Source organism: Bubalus bubalis, chromosome 12 (genome assembly GCF_019923935.1).
Source record: "Bubalus bubalis isolate 160015118507 breed Murrah chromosome 12, NDDB_SH_1, whole genome shotgun sequence".
NCBI lineage: Eukaryota > Metazoa > Chordata > Mammalia > Artiodactyla > Bovidae > Bubalus > Bubalus bubalis.
The window spans coordinates 78,103,236-78,122,165 of NC_059168.1; the positions used below are offsets into that span (position 1 = coordinate 78,103,236).

General features: G+C 37.6%; 2 protein-coding genes across 12 annotated transcripts in view; one reads left to right on the top strand and one right to left on the bottom strand.

Moving 5' to 3' along the window:
* Positions 1–18,930, top strand: part of PUM2 (pumilio RNA binding family member 2) — a 118,032-nt gene that overhangs the window by 12,342 nt on the left and 86,760 nt on the right. For 6 of the 10 annotated variants that reach the window (XM_025261514.3, XM_006049163.3, XM_044926212.1 and 3 more), the window contains exon 2: positions 16,188–16,256. In XM_025261514.3, coding sequence (XP_025117299.1) covers positions 16,206–16,256 — 51 coding nt within the window. In that variant the 5' untranslated portion in view covers positions 16,188–16,205. Of the gene's footprint in view, positions 1–2,400; positions 2,459–16,187; positions 16,257–17,169; positions 17,295–18,165; positions 18,237–18,930 lie in introns of those variants that run through there. The other 4 variants (XM_044926214.1, XM_006049169.3, XM_044926213.1 and 1 more) reach the window with 4 other exon arrangements.
* Positions 1,506–3,104, bottom strand: LOC102400496 (tropomyosin alpha-3 chain-like). 2 transcript variants are annotated; one of them, XM_006049162.3, is made up of 2 exons: positions 2,905–2,972; positions 1,506–2,770 (listed from the first exon to the last, which is right to left on the bottom strand). In XM_006049162.3, exons 1-2 carry the CDS (start codon positions 2,970–2,972, stop codon positions 2,290–2,292), a joined length of 549 nt encoding a protein of 182 aa, XP_006049224.2. In that variant the 3' UTR covers positions 1,506–2,289. The 2 variants fall into 2 exon arrangements, with proteins under 2 accessions (XP_006049224.2, XP_006049223.2); XM_006049161.4 differs by having other exon boundaries at positions 1,506–3,104.

Consider the following 18,930-nt stretch of genomic DNA (forward strand, 5'->3'; position numbering starts at 1 on the left):
GTTTCCTTGTTTGTAATTAATACAATACCTACTTTGCTGGATTGTAGTGAGAATTAAATATAACATGCCTACTGTGATCACTGGCATAAAATCAAGTGCTCAGTAAATTCTGTTTTCTCTTTAAGGGATGGTGTCTGATAGAAATTAGTCCAGAGAGGTTTATGCTCATTTGGAAATAGTTCTTTGTTGTTGTTGTTTTTAATTTCATATACTCCTTGTCAAAACTACGATTGAGGAAATAGGTGATATCAGGTTTAAACAACAGCTTGAGTCATAAATCAGTTAACCTTGTAGAGCGTAACCCCCTTTACAAGCTGCAGTTGATAAATGTTTTGTTTGAAGGTGTGTGGGAGGGTGTCCAAAACTTGCCTATCCCTCAGAGCCCAGCTTAAATACTTAACAAGGCTGCTGGTCATATTGTTAATCTTGTTAAACTTACTATGGAAAATTTCAAACTCAAGTAGAATATTATAGTACACCTTGGAGTACTAGATCATCCATGTTTAACATTGTGTGAAATCTTTATACCTGTATTTTACTTTTTTTAAGTATTTCAAAGGAAATCCCAGACAATAGCTAGTTTAAGCATAAATTCTCATGCTTATGAGAACTTAGTAAAAAATACAATCTTACTATTATTACTGCTAACAAAATTCCTTAATATCATCTAATACCCATTCTATATCTAGATTTCTCTGATTTTCTCAGAAGTCTTTTTTTATAGTTGGTTTGTTAGAATCAGGATTCAAGCAAGGTTTATACAATATATTTGACTTTTAAACCTGTAGCTTATATAATAGTCCTTCCTCTCCCCTCCTTATAACAAAATTTCATAGATAGTGAAATGAGGTGAATTTTTTTCTTTTTTCCATATTCTGGATTGGGCAGTTGTGTCCTTGTGTTATTTATTGATTTTACGTGTTCTCTTTCTCGTATTTCTAATAAATCGTATTTAGATCTAGCAGCTTTCTTAGATTGATGTTTACAGATTTACTTTTTTTTTTTTTTTTTGGAGGGACTGGTTCTTTATTTCAAAAAGACATTTATCAATTTTCAGTATCAAAACAGTTACACTATTGTTTTTTTTTTTTCTCCCAGTTGGTCCCCAAAGAAGACCACACCAAAGGAGAGAACATTTTAAGCCAATTAAGCTGCAGGATGCACACCTAACAGACCTCACTGAAACCTCATCAAAAAAGGGGGATTGGGTAGGGAAAGAAACTTTAAAAGATCAGCACACTGCTGGCCCACAGACTGTAGAGAGCTCTCACAGGCAGAGGGGTGACCAGTGTGCCTCAACCCCAAAGAAGCAACGTTCCAAAATAATATAAAATTTTAAAAGTTTTGTACATATGCTTTTCAAGATTTCTCCAGCACTAACCGATACAAAGCACAATGAGATGGCACTTTTAGAGACAGCAGCTTCAGACCCAGAAAAGGGTGATGAGATGAGTTTCATATGGCTAAATCAGTGGCAAAACATAATTTTCTTTCCTTTCTTTCAAGGAGGCAGGAGAGCAAATAAGTGGTCACTTCAACATAAGGGGCACATGATCCATTCTGTGAGCAGTTGGGAACAGGGTAGAGCTGGGACAAGGATTTGGTCTCAGAGGTTTCACCATCTTAATTGTTTGGTCACTTCTGATGAAAAAAGAAGAAAAAAGGTTGTCCAAAGATACTATAAAGCTGAAAACCTGAACAGCACTTTTTTTTTTTTTTTTGGCTAACTCCTCCTGGAATCATCTTTCTGGTTTGGCAGGTACTTTTTACAGGGCAATGAGGTTTCCCCAAATGGAGCCTTTCTCTGGGCTGCTAGGCTCTCAGTAAGGCAGGCCCAAACCTTTTCCCTTTCTCTCTGGAGAAGGCAATATGCATTAAGCTGAAATGTTACCTTCCAAAAGTGAGAAAGGGATTAGACTGCTGCTTCAGAACTACGGAATTATCTGGAATGTTTTTTTACAAATGGTTGTTACATCAACAACAAAAAAGGTAATTACAAAATGTGTACATCACAACATGCTTTTAAAGACACTTTGCATTGTGCTCACAGTCCCTTAAACGTTGTTCCCAAAGGTGCTCAGCCTCTAGCCCAACTGGAATTTCTGGGGAGAGGCAGAGACAGTTTGGCGAAAAGGACACAGGAGTAGGGGGGTGGGAGAGGTGGCGAAAGGAGAAAGCAGCCTTCCAGTTAAAGATCAGCCCTCAGTTTAAAGGTCAGCTTCGGGCAGGCTGGCCCCAGCGGAGTTGGGGTGAGAGGGAGGAGCAGCGGCAGGGCGGGGCTGGGGTGCTCTACATCTCATTCAGGTCAAGCAGAGTCTGGTCCAGCATCCTTTGTGTACAGAGGTGCTCCTCTTTGGTGCATTTCAGTTTATCTTCCAAATCATCAATTGTCTTTTCCAGCTTGGCTACCGATCTCTCAGCAAACTCAGCACGGGTCTCTGCCTCCTTGAGTTTATCGGTAAGAATCTTTATCTCTTCCTCATATTTGTCTTCTTTTTGAGAGTACTTTTCTTCAGCAGCACTCAGACACTTCAGGTTCTGGTCCATCAGTCTGATTTGCTCATCCATCTCTCGGCAACGGGACTCTGCCAGCTCGGCTCGCTCCTCTGTGCGCTCCAAGTCTCCCTCAATAATCACCAACTTACGAGCCACCTCTTCATGCTTCCTGTCTGCCTCTTCTGCAATGTGCTTAGCTTCTTTGAGTTGGATTTCCTGGAGTTCCATTTTTTCTTCATCTTTTAAGGCTCGGTTTTCAATAACCTTCGTACCTCTCTCCCTCTCATCAGCAGCTTTCTCAGCTTCCTCCAGCTTTTGCAGGGCAGTGGCCAGGCGCTCTTGAGCTCGGTCCAGCTCCTCTTCAACCAGCTGGATCCTACGGTTCAAGGAGGCCACCTCAGCCTCAGCCTGTTCTCGGGCCCGTCTTTCTCCCTCCACTTCCCGCTGGAGGCGCTCGGCCCTCTCCTCTGCATCATCGGCCTGCTGCTGCAGAACCTGGATCTTGCGCTTCACCGCCTCGATGGTGGTGATCCCGGCCATGGTCCCCACCCAGCTCCTGCTTGCCTACGGGTTCCTGCCTCCTCCACTCGGCGTTGCAGCCGCTTCTCCTACTTTTTTTTTAAAAGCAGTTTTTTTCATTGGTGGTGGTGCTGTTTCCTATTACATATATTATGAGGCGTATAAATGCTTGTTCCACTTTCAGAATTTATATATAAAAACGTTAACTTAGAAATACTGCTTTTTGAGGGCACTCATTTAATAATTTACATTGGACATTTCACATGTATCTTGGACTGATTAGAACCACTTTGAGTTATCTAATAGTTATCTTCATTTTCCATCTAAGTTATTTGACCTACTGCTCTTAGGTGATAAGGAAAAGTATCAAAAACTAGCACTGAGGTTGTTTTAGTGTGTAGATTTTCTCTGAGCAGTATTCTGTTTTTTGGAAAGAAATTTCAGTAATCAGTGTTTTATATCTTAACCAACTGAGAGAATGCCTTGTAATATAAGAGACTTTGTAAGGGCTATATATAGTGGTTCTCCTTTGGGAGAATTCTAAGGAAAAAATACCTCGCCCTACAGCTGCAAGTATGTAAGTATGTATTTATCCCCCCATTGTGTCTCCTTGAGAGTATATGAGATTGCGCCTCAAAGAGCTAAAACTATTCTTGCACATAAATATTTGGTAAATTTTTATTTAATGTCTTAATGCTTATGCCGGAACAATCTTAATTTCTAATCTTAGAAGATTTAAGCTAGGGTCTTTGAAGATATCTAGTTTCTGGAAGTCTGTATATTGATAAGGGGCTTCCCTGGTGGCTCAGAGGTTAAAGCATATGCCTGCAATGCGGGAGACCTGGGTTCACTCCCTGGGTTGGAAAGATCCCCTGGAGAAGGAAATGGCAACCCACTCCAGTATTCTTGCCTGGAAAACCCCATGGACGGAGGAGCCTGATGGGCTATACTCCATGGGGTAGCAAAGAGTCAGACACGACTGAGCGGGCCAGGTTTTATTCAGAATGTAAAATTTGACTTTTCCTTAATATTGTTGAGTCAGTTTTACAGTACTGTTCTTAATGGTAGTAAAACAAGTATGTCATTCCCTCATGAAGTACATGGACAAATGAGTAGCATATATCAAAAAAATTTGTGGCTCTTGGTTCAGCCACCACCTAAGTGACTTGTTTAACACCACTAGAAAATGTGTGGTTCAGTCTGTTCCCCCAGATAAATAACAAATGACTAGATGTTGATGGTGATTCCTAGAGACTTCAAATGTTAAGTTGGTGAAAGCTAATAGTCTACCAGAAATAAACACAAACCTGGATTTAGTTTACCTTTGTCATATGGATAAGAAGAGGCATTGCTAAACAAATTAATTTTGTTGGAAAATTTGCAAAAGTGATTTCCTGTGCTGAAGAGACTAAGGTATTAAGGACTTTAGTACCTGTTTTCAATGCTCAGAAGCTCAGTCGTGTCCGACTCTTTGTGACTCCATGAACTGTATAGCCCACCAGGCTCCTCTGTCCATGGGATTCTCCGGGCAAGAATACTGGAGTGGGCTGCCATTTCTTTCTCCCCTGTTTTCACTGGATACTACTAATTAATGCTAAATGATTATGTTTGTTAAAATCAGTCCAAGGAGTTTGACTACTATAGGAATATTTTATAAGCAGCTTAAGTTACTCTTTGTGTATATTGACTTATGTCAATCAATTAAGTTTTCATGTACTTTGTTCTTGTAGTTGATTCTTGGGGTAGCAACAGCCTCTCTGTATTAGAGAACCAATTTGGAGAAGTAGTGCTAATGGGAAGTTGCACTCATTTTATGTGGTAAATGTCTTCTGCTGCTGCTAAGTCGCGTCAGTCATGTCCGACTCTGTGCGACCTCATAGACGGTAGCCCACCAGGCTCCACCGTCCCTGGGATTCTCCAGGCAAAAACACTGGAGTGGGTTGCCATTGCCTTCTTCATTGCATGAAAGTGAAAAGTAAAAGTGAAGTCGCTCAGTCGTGTCCGACTCTTAGCAACCTCATGGACTGCAGCCTAGCAGGCTCCTCCGTCCATGGGATTTTCCAGGCAAGAGTACTGGAGTGGGGTGCCATTGCCTTCTCCAGGTAAATGTTTTCCGTTGTACATAAAGTCTGAGGAAGAGCCTTGTTCATGTCTGTTAAAATGAACATTGTGTATAAATGAAGGCACATATAAAACAGTCACTGTCCAGCTATTAGATGATTTCATGATCTGAATTTTGGGCTTCCCAGGTGGCGCTTTATTTTTTGGGCTCCAAAATCCCTACAGATGGTGACTGCAGCCATGAAATCAAGACACTTGCTCCTTGGAAAAGTTATGACCAACCTAGACAGCATATTAAAAAGCAAAGACATTACTTTGTCAACAAAGGTGCATCTAGTCAAGGCTATGGTTTTTCCAGTAGTCACGTATAGATGTGAGAGTTGGACTATAAATAAAGAAAGCTGAGCAGAGAGGAATTGATGCTTTTGAACTGTGGTGTTGGAGAAGACTCTTGAGAGTCCCTTGGATTGCAAGGAGATCCAGCCAGTCCATCCTAAAGGAAATCAGTCCTGAATATTTATTGGAAGAACTGATGTTGAAGCTGAAACTACAACACTTTGGCCACCTGATGTGAAGAAGTGACTCATTGGAAAATACCCTAATGCTGGGAAAGATTGAAGGCGGGAGGAGAAGGGGACAACAGAGGATGAGATGGTTGGATGGCATCACTGACTTAATGGACATGAGTTTGAGTAAACTCTGGGAGTTGGTGATGGACAGAGAGGCCTGGCGTGCTGCAGTCACTGGGGTCGCAGTCGGACATGACTGAACTCAGGTGGCGCTAGTGATAGAGAACCTGCCTGCCAAGCGGGATATAGAAGAGATGTGGGTTAGATTCCTGGGTCAGGAAAATCCCCTGGAGAAGGACATGGCAACCCACTCCAGTATTGTTGCCTGGAGAATCACATGGACAGAGGAGCCTGGCATGCTGTAGTCATTGGGGTCACAGAGTCAGACACGACTGAAGTGATTTAGCATGCATGATCTGAATTTACATTTCCTAAAATGATCTTTTCATTGAATATATATTGAGCATTTTGGTGGCTAAGGTAGTTCATCACCCCTTTAACTGCAGAGTTTAATAACTACTATAGTTTTAAAATAGAACTAATTATACTGCTGTGGAAATGTGATTAGTATTATGTGCTGGTGCTTTAATACCTTTTATTGTAGCTCTAAATGGTTTTTGCCCCCCAGCCTATTTTTTATGGTGTGCTCAGTCTCTCAGTTGACTCTCTGTGACCCTGTGTACTGTAGCCCACCAGGTTCTCCTGTTCATGGAATTTTCCAGGCAGGGATACTGGAGTGGGTTGCCATTTCCTATTGCAGTTTTTTATGGTAGGCATATGGTAAGGAATTGGATCAGATGTTCCCTGAGAAAATAATGTATATTCTTGGTTCATTATGCAGACTATTTGTAAACTTTGGTTTATGCATTAGTACATATGAAAACAAAAAATTTAACCAAGTTGTTAATTGTAATACTTTATCTATTTTTCTTACATAATTAGTAATAATGCTGTCCACAGAAAAATTAGCTAAAACTGTTCACTTTTAAAACCTAATAAGACACTCTTTTGTGACAGTTATGTTAAAGACTCATAAACTCAAACATTATAGCTTTTTAGTTCATATTGACCTCAAGATTATACCCTGTCTTGGCCATAGTTAAGTTTCTATTATGTATTAGATAAGTTTCTATTATGTATTTTCTGTATTAGCAAATTGTAATTGTTTAAGGAAATAAGCTTCATGGCTTAATGCAAGCCAGAAAAATTGAAAACAGACTTTATTACCCCAAGCAGTATAGTGTGTGCCATAATTTTTGGATACATTTTCCTGAAGGGAACATAGTTCAGTGTTATTTAACTGAGAGCCTGCTACTTCATTGCTTGTTGGAAGAAATGGGTTGTTTGCTTTCTCCCTTACATCTAACCATGCAGGGGAGAGTTGTTACATTATATCCAGATTGTTTTCCCTTGCCCTCAGTTGATTCCAGCAGACATAGAGGTTCGACATAACAGTTTGGTGTTTTGCAAAAATTTTAGTCCTTCTTAGTGGCATATATATGACCCGCTGCTCCTGCAGCTTCATTTTAATATGGAGTTTATTGCAGAAGAATTGAAACAGTGTTTATTTTCTTTCTGTCCCATTATTTTGCTCACTTTCTCATCCATTCTCTTTCTCATGATTGAAATAAATTACACCCTAAACTGAAAAGCTGAGCTTGAGTCTTGTTTTGTGGGTTTTGTTTTAAAGTCTTTTCCCTGTAACCTACCCATGTTATTGAAAGGAAATGATAACACCACCTATGTTTAAATGTAATCTGAAATCCTTATTCATTATTAAAATAAAAATGTTCATGGGGATAGTATAAATGGAAAGGTTGAAAACAAAGCTCTGATGCTTAACTTTGGGTTTGCTCGAATTTGAGAGTGGATTATCTGCATTTGATGTTTTGTGGAGCAATCGAGTAAATGCAGTAGAGCCCAGGTCAGCAAAGCTTGGCCTACATGTCAGATCTGGCCCAGCACCTGTTTTTGTTTGAACTGCTCTCTAGGATTGACTTTTAAAATTTTTAATTGTTAGGGGGAAAAAAAGAAGTAAAATTTTGTGACATCAAAAAATACGGTATTCAGACTTCACTGTTCATAAATAAAGTTTTATTAGGACACATCCGTGCTCATTCATTTTCTTATTGTCCATGGCTCCTTTTGTGCTACAAATGTATCTTGAGAAGCTGAGGGACCATATGACCTGTAAAGCCTAAAATGTATATATACTGTCCATCAGTTTCTTGACAGAAAAAATCAGTTGACCTCTGCACTAGGGCATGATTCCCCACAAAAGAATGTGGATCCATAGAACTAAGAGACATCTTTCAGTCTAGAATCTCTTTTAACTTATGACCTCATCTATTTGGACCATAGATGAAAACTTAGAAGTAAAAGTAAGTGAAAGGGGGACTTCGGTAAAGCTCTGATGCTTTTACTTCTGAGAAAATGTTAAGACTCTTCCTATTTTTCCTTCTTAATAAAAGTCTTCTCTCATTTGTATATTGTACAGGCTTATTATAATAAAATAAAAATAGATGGAACAAATTGTTGTGCCCTGATCACTTAAGGACTGTACAGATATTGGTATATTTCCTTTTGCTCTTTCTTAACATTGCTATTATTAATATAAGCATTTCCTTACAAACTCAAATATTGCTAATAGCTACACAATACTTTATTTATACTTGTGTTTTATCACTTACTGTGAGACAGTTACGCAGTTTATACTTTCAGGATCTGTAAGCAACACTACTACAAACATTTTTCTACATAAAACCTTTTTATATTTAGGTTTTATTCTTCTGATTGATTTTCAAAGTAAGGGAGACTGGTTCAGGAGATAAGAACTTATATATATGATACCAAATTGCTTTCCTAATAAGAAACATTGAAACTTTAGAATATGTGTTTGTGTTTGTTAGAGGTAGTTTCCTTCTTAGAGCTTACTGACTCTTAAAAATCTGCCATAGTTATCTGAGGCTACAGTTTACTGCAGATTAAAGGCAACCTAAGTAGAAAGGTCAGAAGTAATATGTTCCAAGTCAAGTAGTATTGAACCTGAAAACAAGGCAGGAGGCTGAAATACTAACAGAAGCTTTCCTACCAGAGACACAAACATTGAGCAGCCTAAGAGTTTCAGAAATAGTATGTATGATGCTTTTAATAATAACAACTAGTTACTTGTTGAACACTTTTTATTGATCACTCACAAAACACTTGGATACATTTGATCTTCACAACAGATAAGATTTAGAGGTTAGGCAGAATTTAAGACTCAAAACTCTGTATTCTGAATCTGAATCACGTATTATTTGTACTCTTACCACGTCATCTTAGGAGTTTCCCTGGTGGCCCAGCGGTAGAGAATCTGCCTGCAGTGCAGGAGCCTCAGGAGACACGGGTTTGATCCCTGGGTCAGGAAGATCCCCTGGAGAAGGAAATGGCAACCTACTCCAGTATTCTTGCCTGGAGAATCCTACGGACAGAGGAACCTGACGGGCTGCAGTCCATAGGGTTGCAAAGAGTCGGACACGACTGAAGCCACTTAGCATGCACACACATTATCTTACATGTAAAATTTATTCATAATGGTTTCTTCAGGATTGCAGAATAATGAATCTATTTTTATAACTATTTTCCTCCTAAGTAACAAGAATCCTTTATTTTTGGGGCCTAGTGGAATAATTAATCTTAATAAGGACAGTCTGTTCTCAGAGGATACAGATAAGTAAGATGTCACATAGAAGTTTTTTTTTTTTAAATACCTGTAATTGGTATGGTATTTGTGTATTGAGCCCAGACTTCAGGGCTTAATATCATTTAATGTATGTTCATAAATTGAATTATGAAGTCAGTTATATGGCTGCATTGTCAAATTGGTAGCATTTAAATGGAAGCATTTCTAAGAAATTAGAACACCTCTTTAGGTGATTGAAAATACTTGATTCCTCATAGTATGTTAGCAGTATCCCGAAGCTTTCAGATGATTGGCCATTAGGTTTGGGAAACAGTTAATGCTTGGAAGAAGTTGAGGCTGTAATGGGATGGGAGATCTGAAAATACAAGGTCTGTAAGATACATGGTATAGGAGAAAGTAAAATCACAAATGTAAAAAAGATTATAAAGAACACTGAATTTAGGGCTGTATGGAGATCTTAAGAAGTACTTGCAAAAAAATAAAATGGACCCTTCCCCGATATAGGAAATTTTAAAGAAACAATGGAAGTCAAAGATGGTTTGAGCAGACTATACTAGACATTAAAGTGAATTGTTCACGGTTAGATGTAGAACTTTGATTGCATGACTGAGAAATGTAGGACACATTTGGTCCGAGATTCCCTTTACTTACAATTGGGGTCCCTCCAAAATACATTTATGAATGTACAGTTGTTCATCAGTATCTGCAGGGCATTGTTCCAGGGGCCTCCCTAGCCCAATACCAACGTCTGAAGATGCTCAAGTTCCTTATGCAAAGTGGTGTGGTATTTGCATATAAGCTGTGTGCACACTGCTGCTGCTGCTAAGTCGCTTCAGTCGTGTCCGACTCTGTGCGACCCCATAGACGGCAGCCCACCAGGCTCCTCCATCCCTGGGATTCTCCAGGCAAGAACACTGGAGTGGGTTGCCATTTCCTTCTCCAATAGGGTGTACTTTAAATCATCTCTAGATTACTTATAATATCTGTTACAATGTCAGTGTTATGTAAATAGGTGCCAGCGCTCAGGGAATTTGATTTTGGGAACTCTCTGGAATTTTTTTCATACTTTTGATCCCTGGTTGGTGAAACAAGCAGATGTGGATGGATATGGAGGGCCAGCTGTAGATGCTGGGTGATAAAAGAGTGCTTTGATCTCGAACTTCTGTTTTAAATCCATGTCATGATGGTATGGCTAGAGATATTTATTATAGTTAGGTATTGGATGTGCATGTATATAGTTCATCTAACTATTATGTCATCAAACCCATAATGAAATTTTTGCTTTAAGTGGGGGTATATATTTTGAAGAGATAAAGAGGAAAAAAAAATAGTCCTTTGTACTTATTATGCACATACTTAGCATTTCTGGTGCTCTTCCTTCCTGATAATCTGAATTTCCATCTGATATCCTTTCCCTTTAGCTTAAGAATTTTTAAAGGACTTTCTGAGGTGGAAATCTGTTTAGCAGGTTTTTTTCTTTTTAATCTATAAATGTCTTTTAACCTTTATTCTTAAAGGATATTTTCACCAGATAAAAATTCTAGGTTAGCATTTTTTCTTCTTTCAGCCCTCTAAAGTCTGATCCTTTTTATTCTGGTTTCCATTGCTTCTAGTGTGAAGTCAGTGGTCATTCATCATTTTTCCCCATTTTGTAATTTTTTTCTCTGTCTGCCTTCAGGATTTTCTCTTTGTTCATCACTTTTCACTGCATAGGGGTGAGGTTTTGTTTTTGTTTTTCCTATTTATTGTGCGTGGAGTTCATTGAGCATCGTGAATCTGTAAATTTTGCTTTCATCAAATACAAGGGGATTTCTGGCCATTATTTCTTCAAATAATTTTTCCACCTCATTAATTATTTCTCTTTCCTTTTTTTCCCCTTGTCAGATTGGAAATACTATTGATCTGTGTTCAAATTCACTATTTTCAACTTACTGTTAAGTGATCAACTATCAGTCCTAAAGGAAATGAACCCTGAATATTCATTGGAAGGACTGATGGTGAAGCTCCACTTCTTTAGCCACCTGATATGAAGAGCTGACTCACTGGAGAAAACCCTGATGCTGGGAACGGTTGAGGGCAGCAGGAGAAGGGGGTGACAGAAGATGAGATGGATAGCATGGTTGAATAGCATCACCAACTTAATGGACCTGAGTTTAAGCAAACTGTGGGAGATAGTGAAGAACAGGGAAGCCAGGCGTGCTGCAGTCCATGGGGTCAGACAGAGTCAGAGACAACTTAGCAGCTGAACAACAGCAACTGTTAAGTGCAGCCAGTGAAATTTTTAAAAGATATTTTTCAGTTTTAGAAGGTCCATTTGATATAGTTTTGCTTTTTTCTTTGTGCTGGAATTTATTTTTTCATTTATTAGTGTGTTTTCCTTTCATCTTTGAGCACAGTTATAATAGTTATTTTAAGATCTTTGCTAATTCTAACCTCTAGGTCATCTTGGGGTTGGTCTTTTATTAGTTGACTTTTTCCTTAGTCAAGGTCACACGTTCCTGTTTTTCTGTGTGTCTAGTAATTTTGGATTGTGTTTTAGTCTTTATGATTGTTTTTCTTCTCATGGAACTCAAACCCCAAATTTCCATAACTTCTGTGGACATCAGCAGCAGACATTTCTCCTTAGTCCTTTTATCCATAATTGGGCTGCTTGGAGTCAGCCCCACACAAATGCAGTTCAGGGATTGTTTAAACATCTGAGTTGAATTTATGCACAAAATTCAGTTCTAGACTATCCTCCAGTTATTTTCCATTGCCTTCAATTTGTTTTTTTATTTTTTTCAGTTGTTTATTTACTAAGTCGTGTCCAACTCTTGTGACCCCATTGACTATAGCCCGTCAGGCTCCTCTGTCTGTGGGATTTCCCAGGCAAGAATACTGGAGTGGATTACCCTTTCCTTTTCCAGGAGATTTCTGACCCAGAGATTGAACCCACGTCTCCTGCATTGGCAGGTGACTTCTTTACCACTGCCACTAGGAAAGCCCATTTTGTCCAGAGTTAAATGCAGGAGGTTTTGGCCTGATAGGAGCTACTCTTCCAATTACCAGAAAATGGGACTGATTTAAATTCTTTGAGGACAGTGACCATATTTTAATTCATTCTTTTCTCTGTAAAATCTTGCACATTGAATATGCCCAGTAAAAGCTTGTTAATGGAAGGATGAATAAAGTTATCACTTTCTAAGAACTGTTAATGAATCCAGCTCTTCTAGCAAGTTAAGAGAAAAGGATGGCCTGTTTGCTATCCATATATCTTCCATGTATCTTCTTTGATGTAATACCTGTTTAGATCTTTTGCCCATTTTTTAATTGGGTTGTTCTCTTATTTTTCGTAAAGAGTTTTAAGTATATCTGGGACACAAATCCTGTATCTGACATGATTTGCATATATTTTCCTCCTATTTGTAGTTTGTTTTTTCTTTCTCTTTATCAGCATCTTTTGTAGAACATTTTTTTATTGCTGACGTCAAGTTTTTAGACATAAGTTTTTCTTTTGTGGACTCTGCTTTTGATGTTGATCTAAAAACTCACTACCAAATGCAGGGTCACACAGCTTTGCTGTTTTCCTAGAAGTTTGATAATGTTAAGTGTTGCATTTAGGTGTATGATCCATTTTGAGTTATTTTTTATATCATGGTGTGTGTTTAAGTTCATATTTTTTGCATATGGACATCCAGTTGTTCACGTACCATTTGATGAAACAATTGAAGAATTTTCTAATAGCTAACTTTTGAATGCTTATGTAACCAGACTTTTGTTTTATAATGCCTAATTCACTTTTCACAGCATGCCGTGTGGAAGCTGCTGCTGCTATTTTTCCATACAGAAATAGAGAAAAAATAATTTAGGTTAGTTGTTTAGAGTTACAGAACTACTACCTGTCAAAACTGTAATTTGAATCCAGTTCTCTCCCCTTCTAAGCCACATTAAGGAGAAGTTAAGGATTAAAATATGAGATTCATATGTTCAGAGTACAATTTAGAAAAATGGTAGCTTATCACATTTTGGAGACTAGATTGTAGGGTGGGAAGATAGAAGATTGCAAGAGATGGTGGTGGTCTGACCAACCAGACAACTGAAAATTAGATTTAAATAAGGTAGGAGGTTGACTTTAGTGATTGGATATTGGTGTAAGAAAGGAAATAATTTATAAGTGTAGAATACAGAAGAGTAAGATTGGAATTTCCTATGGTACCTCCAGGGAATGGAAGAAAGGAAATACTTGGAAATACTGAAGAGGAGAGCGAGTTGGTGTATAAATACAAACTGGGAGTGAAGTCCTGTGGATATACCATTTAAGTATCAAAGCACGTAGAGTGGATGAGATTGCCTGGGCTAAAGAGTAGAATTCTGAGGAACACTGACATTTATGAGTTGAGTAGACAAATAGGAGTTTGCGAAGAAGCCTGAGGAGAAGTAACTAGACACATAAGAAAGTAAAAAGAATTGTAAGAGAATGCCTAACATCAGAACAGCCTTATAAGAAGAGAGGAAATGCATTGTAATATCAAATACTATGGAATTGTAAAGAGAGAGAACTGACTGGGAAAAATACTAAATAGGATTACATTGTAAGGCTCCAGAGTTTGAAGGCTGTAAATTTGTACTGGCTTCAGTTTTGAATCATTTTCTCCAGCGGTACTTAACATTAGCAGGCAAAGAGACTATGACTTAAGAACACATTGTCACATGAATGGTAAAAAGCAGTTTAAACTGTTAGAAATGGAAAAAGAAAAATATGCTGTAGTTTTAGTTTGAGGAGAAGGGAAAACAATTATTCTTGTTTTAAATTATGGTTGATTTACATTATTAGTTTCAGGTGTACAGCATAGTGATTGATTATGTTTATAAATTATACTGCATTGAAAGTTACTACAAGATAACGACTAATTGCCTGTGCTGTGCAGTATATCCTTGTTGCTTATCTATTTTATACATAGTAGTTTGTATCTCTTAATCTTAGACCCCTAATTTGCATCCCCCCTTTCCTTTGGTAACCAGTAATTTGTATCTGTGAGCTTGTTTCTGCTTTGCATATATATTCATTTGTATTATTTTTAAAATTTCACATATAAGTGATATCATGCAATACTTTCTGTGACTTACTTCCCTAAGCATAATACTCTCAGGTTCATCCACATTGCTGCAAATGGCAGAATTTTGTTCTTTTTATGATTGAGTAATAATCCATTGTGTGTAAACACCACATGTTTTTAATCCATTTATGTGTTGATAGGCATTTCGGTTGCTTCCATGTTTTGGCTATTGTAAATAGTGCTTCTATGAACATTGGGATACATGTATCTTTTCAAATTAGTATTTTTTAGTTAGATACCCAGGAGTGCAATTGCTGGATCATATGGTGGTTCTATTTTTAGCGTTTTGAGGAGCCAACATACTGTTTCCCTAGTGGCGGCTGTACCGGTTTACGTTTCCACCAACAGTGTACAAGGCTTCCCTTTTCTCCACATCCTCTCCAACATTTGTTATTTGTAGATTTTTTGATGACAGCCATTCTGATAATTGTGAGGTGATATCTCATTTTGATTTGCATTTTTCTAATAATAGGTGGTATTGAAAATCTTTTCATGTGCCTGTTAACCACCTGTATTTCTTCTTTGAAAAAATGTCTATTCAGGTCTTCTGCCCATTATTTGATTTGAGGTGTAGGGTTTTTTTTGTTTGCAGGGGGTGGGTTTTGGTGTTTATGTGTGGTGTATGAGCTGTTTGTTTGGGATATTAACCCCTTGTCAGTCATATTATTTGCAAATATTTTTCTCCCATTCTGTTGGTTGTCTTCTCAGTTTGTCGATTTTCCTGTACAAAAAGCTTTTAATTAGATCCCATTTGTTTATTTCTGCTTTTATTTTGTCTTAGGAGACAGATCCAAAAAATACTGCTGTGATTTATGTCAGAGTGTTCTGCCAGTGTTCTCTTCCAAGAGTTTTATGGTCTCAAGTCTTACATTTAGGTCTTTAATCCATTTTTAGCTCATTTTTTATGTGATATGAGATAATATTCTAACCTCATTGTTTCATGTGTAACCAACTGTCCAGTTTTCCCAGCTTGTTAAAGAGACTGTCTTCTTTCCATTGTATACTCTTGCCTCCTTTGTTGTAGATTAATTGGCTGTAAGTGCATGGGTTTATTTCTGGGCTCTTTATTCTGTTCCATTGATCTCTGTTTTTATTTTTGTGCCATTTCCATGCTGTTTTGCTAATTGTAGGGAAAGGAATTGTTTTTAAGGGAACTTTTGAATATTAAAAAATATCAAAGCTGATTAATTTTTTATCATTGGTATAAGATCTACAAATAATTTTGAGAAATTTTGAAAACTGAAAAAAGTAGTACAAAGTAATAATTTTGTAATAGGAACTACAACATTTTTTTAAAAAGAAGATAACTGTTGGGACTTCCCTGATGGTGCAGGGAAGATTCTGGGCTGGTTAAGACTCTGTGCTTCCACTGCAGGGGGTCAGGGTTCAGTCCCTGATCTGGAAACCAAGATCCCACATGCCTCATGGCACAGCCACACACAAAAAAGATAACTGTATTGTAGTTCTTGAGCTCACTTTTTCTGTTCTTTACTTCCCATGTATTCCTTTGCTCAAGAAACTAGTAGCGATTCCTTTTGGCACTCAGAATAATCCAAGAACCCTTAAACCTCCTGGTTTTCCCACAAATTTTAGTGTTGATTGCTATGGTGCTCTATTTAGGAAAACCTGTCTTTATAGAGAAGTGTATTCTTGTCCATCTCAGCTCATACTGTAACATCAGTAATAGCAGAATGTAATATAAAAATAGTTGATGCAGTCTAAGATTTTTTTTTTCCTAATTTTGTTTTTGTTATTCAACAGGTTTGATCTGTGGATGAAATGAATCATGATTTTCAAGCTCTTGCATTAGAATCTCGGGGAATGGGAGAGGTAAATATTTATGAATACTAAGGATGTGCATCTCACTTTGAGTCTTTGAGCCATTGAAACTTGTTTATTAACTGTAAATCTTTTGAAAATAGTGGCGATATCTTCCAAATGATGTGGGCTTTTAAAATCTATAGTTGTGGAAATCTCGGCCTTTTTTTTTTTTTAACTTTTAGCAGTAATGTTAGTGGGATTATTGTGTCTAGTTGATTTGATTGACCCGGTTAGATAATGTCATATTTTAGTAATGGATTGTAATAACTTTGATCAGAAAAGAGCTCTCCTTGATCTTTGTCCTGCTGTTTTATATATGTATGCTATGTTTGCTTGAGCCACACTTAATTGTTCACTATTCTCTCACAAAAATTTCTCCTTGTTCATTGTTTGCTTAATAAACTTCTAATCCTCTGCAGGACTCTGCTGAAAAAAGGCTCTTTATCTGTTTGCTATTTGCAGTAAAATTAATTACTTCATCTGATTTCTCATGGATCTTTATACATACTTTTATTATAATACTGGTTACAGTGTATTCATTTTATATTAGTCTTTTCTGTAGATTGTTATAGCTTTGAATGACTAGCACACAGTGAGCACTCCTAATACTTTGGATTTTATCAGTCCTGTTTTATGATTTTCATTGGGGCATCCCATTTAACTTCATCATTACATAATTTAAGGCATCAAAAATACTTAGTTTTCCATATACCTAAATGACTATATAGAAAACTTTGATTATGAAAACCCTTGTCACATTTTTGATTTGTCATTTTCTGTAGTACTAACATAGTGTGGACTTTGATAATAGAAAATAACCATGAACAGACCTAAGATGTATAATTAACTGCTTGCTCCTGGAGATTATTTTACTTTGGTAGACCTTCATGAGACTCACTCCATCCAATGCTGTGCTCTTCAGATGCAGAAAAAGAGTCCAGTCACTCCTCTGGGCCACAAGAGGGCACCCTGCAGCTAGCTAACCCTCCCCTTCTTCAGAACAGCGTTTTCCAAAGAGTTTGTCATTTTCAGAGGACTGATTTAAGGGTGAGTTAAGGCGCTTAAGCATAAGTATTGCCAAAGTAAACTTGTTAGTCCAGTGCTTAACGTAAAACTCTGGGCCCTAAGAAAATTTGAAGAAGAAATAATTTTTTAGTTAAAAGTAGACCTTGTAGCCTCACTGCAGTGCAGTGGCTGCTTAGGCCTTGTTTACACTCTGGGTGAACAAAAAGAAACAGTTCAAAGGGCTTTTGTTTTTTTTCTTGTTACTTGTTTTCTTTGGTCTTTAGAAAGTAGGATAACATATCTTAAAAGCAAGTTTGAACAGTGTTTCAGCCTAGTCTGTAACAGACTTGAACTTACTTTTTTTTTTATATCAAATAGAGTCACACCCTTACCTTAATTCTGTTTAGATCCTACAACACTTTACTTTCCAGATCTACATTGAGTATGTATTTACAAATTGACTTTTTTCCTCCCTTTCTAAGTAGTAGTTGATAAACCCAAAGACATTTTTGCAGTTTTAAAAAGGGTGTCATGATCAGAAGTAGTACAGAGAGTTCAGTTATTTGGGGGATAAGTGGAGGGGTATTTGAGGTTTCTGGGGAAAAGAGGCTGGGTTTTTAAATGATCTAAAGCTTAAATCCAGGCTTTTCTTAGTGGAAATGTCAGATATACAGAATAAAAGTGGTTAGGGTTAGGCTGTCTGGTTTTTTGGCAGGTAGTTAGAAGGTCATGCTTCTGTGACCATCTAGTAAAAATGTATTTTTTTTAATAAGCTGTTATTCACTAATTAAGTTTTTTTCTTAACAGTTTACCAGCTAATTCTGTTACTCTAAGAGATAGTGAGAAACCTTTTGAGGTTTCTGTCTTTGGGTTCCCTCTCCCACAAGCCTTTCTATCTTTCCTCATCTCACAGGCAGCAGGGAACCTTCTGGGATTTCCTTCTTTGCCTGTCTCTCTCTCACCAGTCTTCTCCTTCCCTGACAGGTGAGGCTTGTTGTTTTATGCCAGAATTCATTCATTGTAATGAACTAAAAGCAGGCTTGAGTTTTCTAGAATTGCTTATTTATTTTTTCAATGCAAAATTCTTTCCTAATATATTGCCCTATCTTGACTTTTTTTTTCAAATAAAGCTTTACTTATTTATTATGTCTTAAGTTGTAAATCTAATGTACAGAGCACTGCATTGCATATAGGGTTATTTCCAAATGTATTGGGTTATGTAGATCATGATAGCTTTTACTGACTCATCATCAGAAGGACAGTTTCTTCTGGTTGTTCATCCAAAATAGGAATAGCTTTGTAATCATCCATTCATAAACTCATCCTTTCCAATTTTTTCCATAGCACATTTTTGCCAGAAAGCCCCAATTTGTATTATGTCACATGGCTTAAAAAGAGCAAAGCTAACCCATAGGAGGTTGAACTCATTTTCATTAGTATGTTGTTTTAAAACTATACTGCTGCTGCTACTGCTAAGTCGCTTCAGTCGTGTCCGACTCTGTGAGACCCCATAGATGGCAGCCCACCAGGCTCCCCTGTCCCTGGGATTCTCCAAGCAAGAACACTGGAGTGGGTTGCCATTTCCTTCTCCAATGCAGCAAGGTGAAAAGTGAAAGTGAGACACATACCTACCTATTTTTATATATAAAACTTAACAGGAATCCAGTGTGTGAGTGAG

Bases quoted from the DNA above. Each gene is read 5' to 3' on its own strand.
- LOC102400496 (XM_006049161.4), bottom strand. From the start codon at position 3,036: ATGGCCGGGATCACCACCATCGAGGCGGTGAAGCGCAAGATCCAGGTT.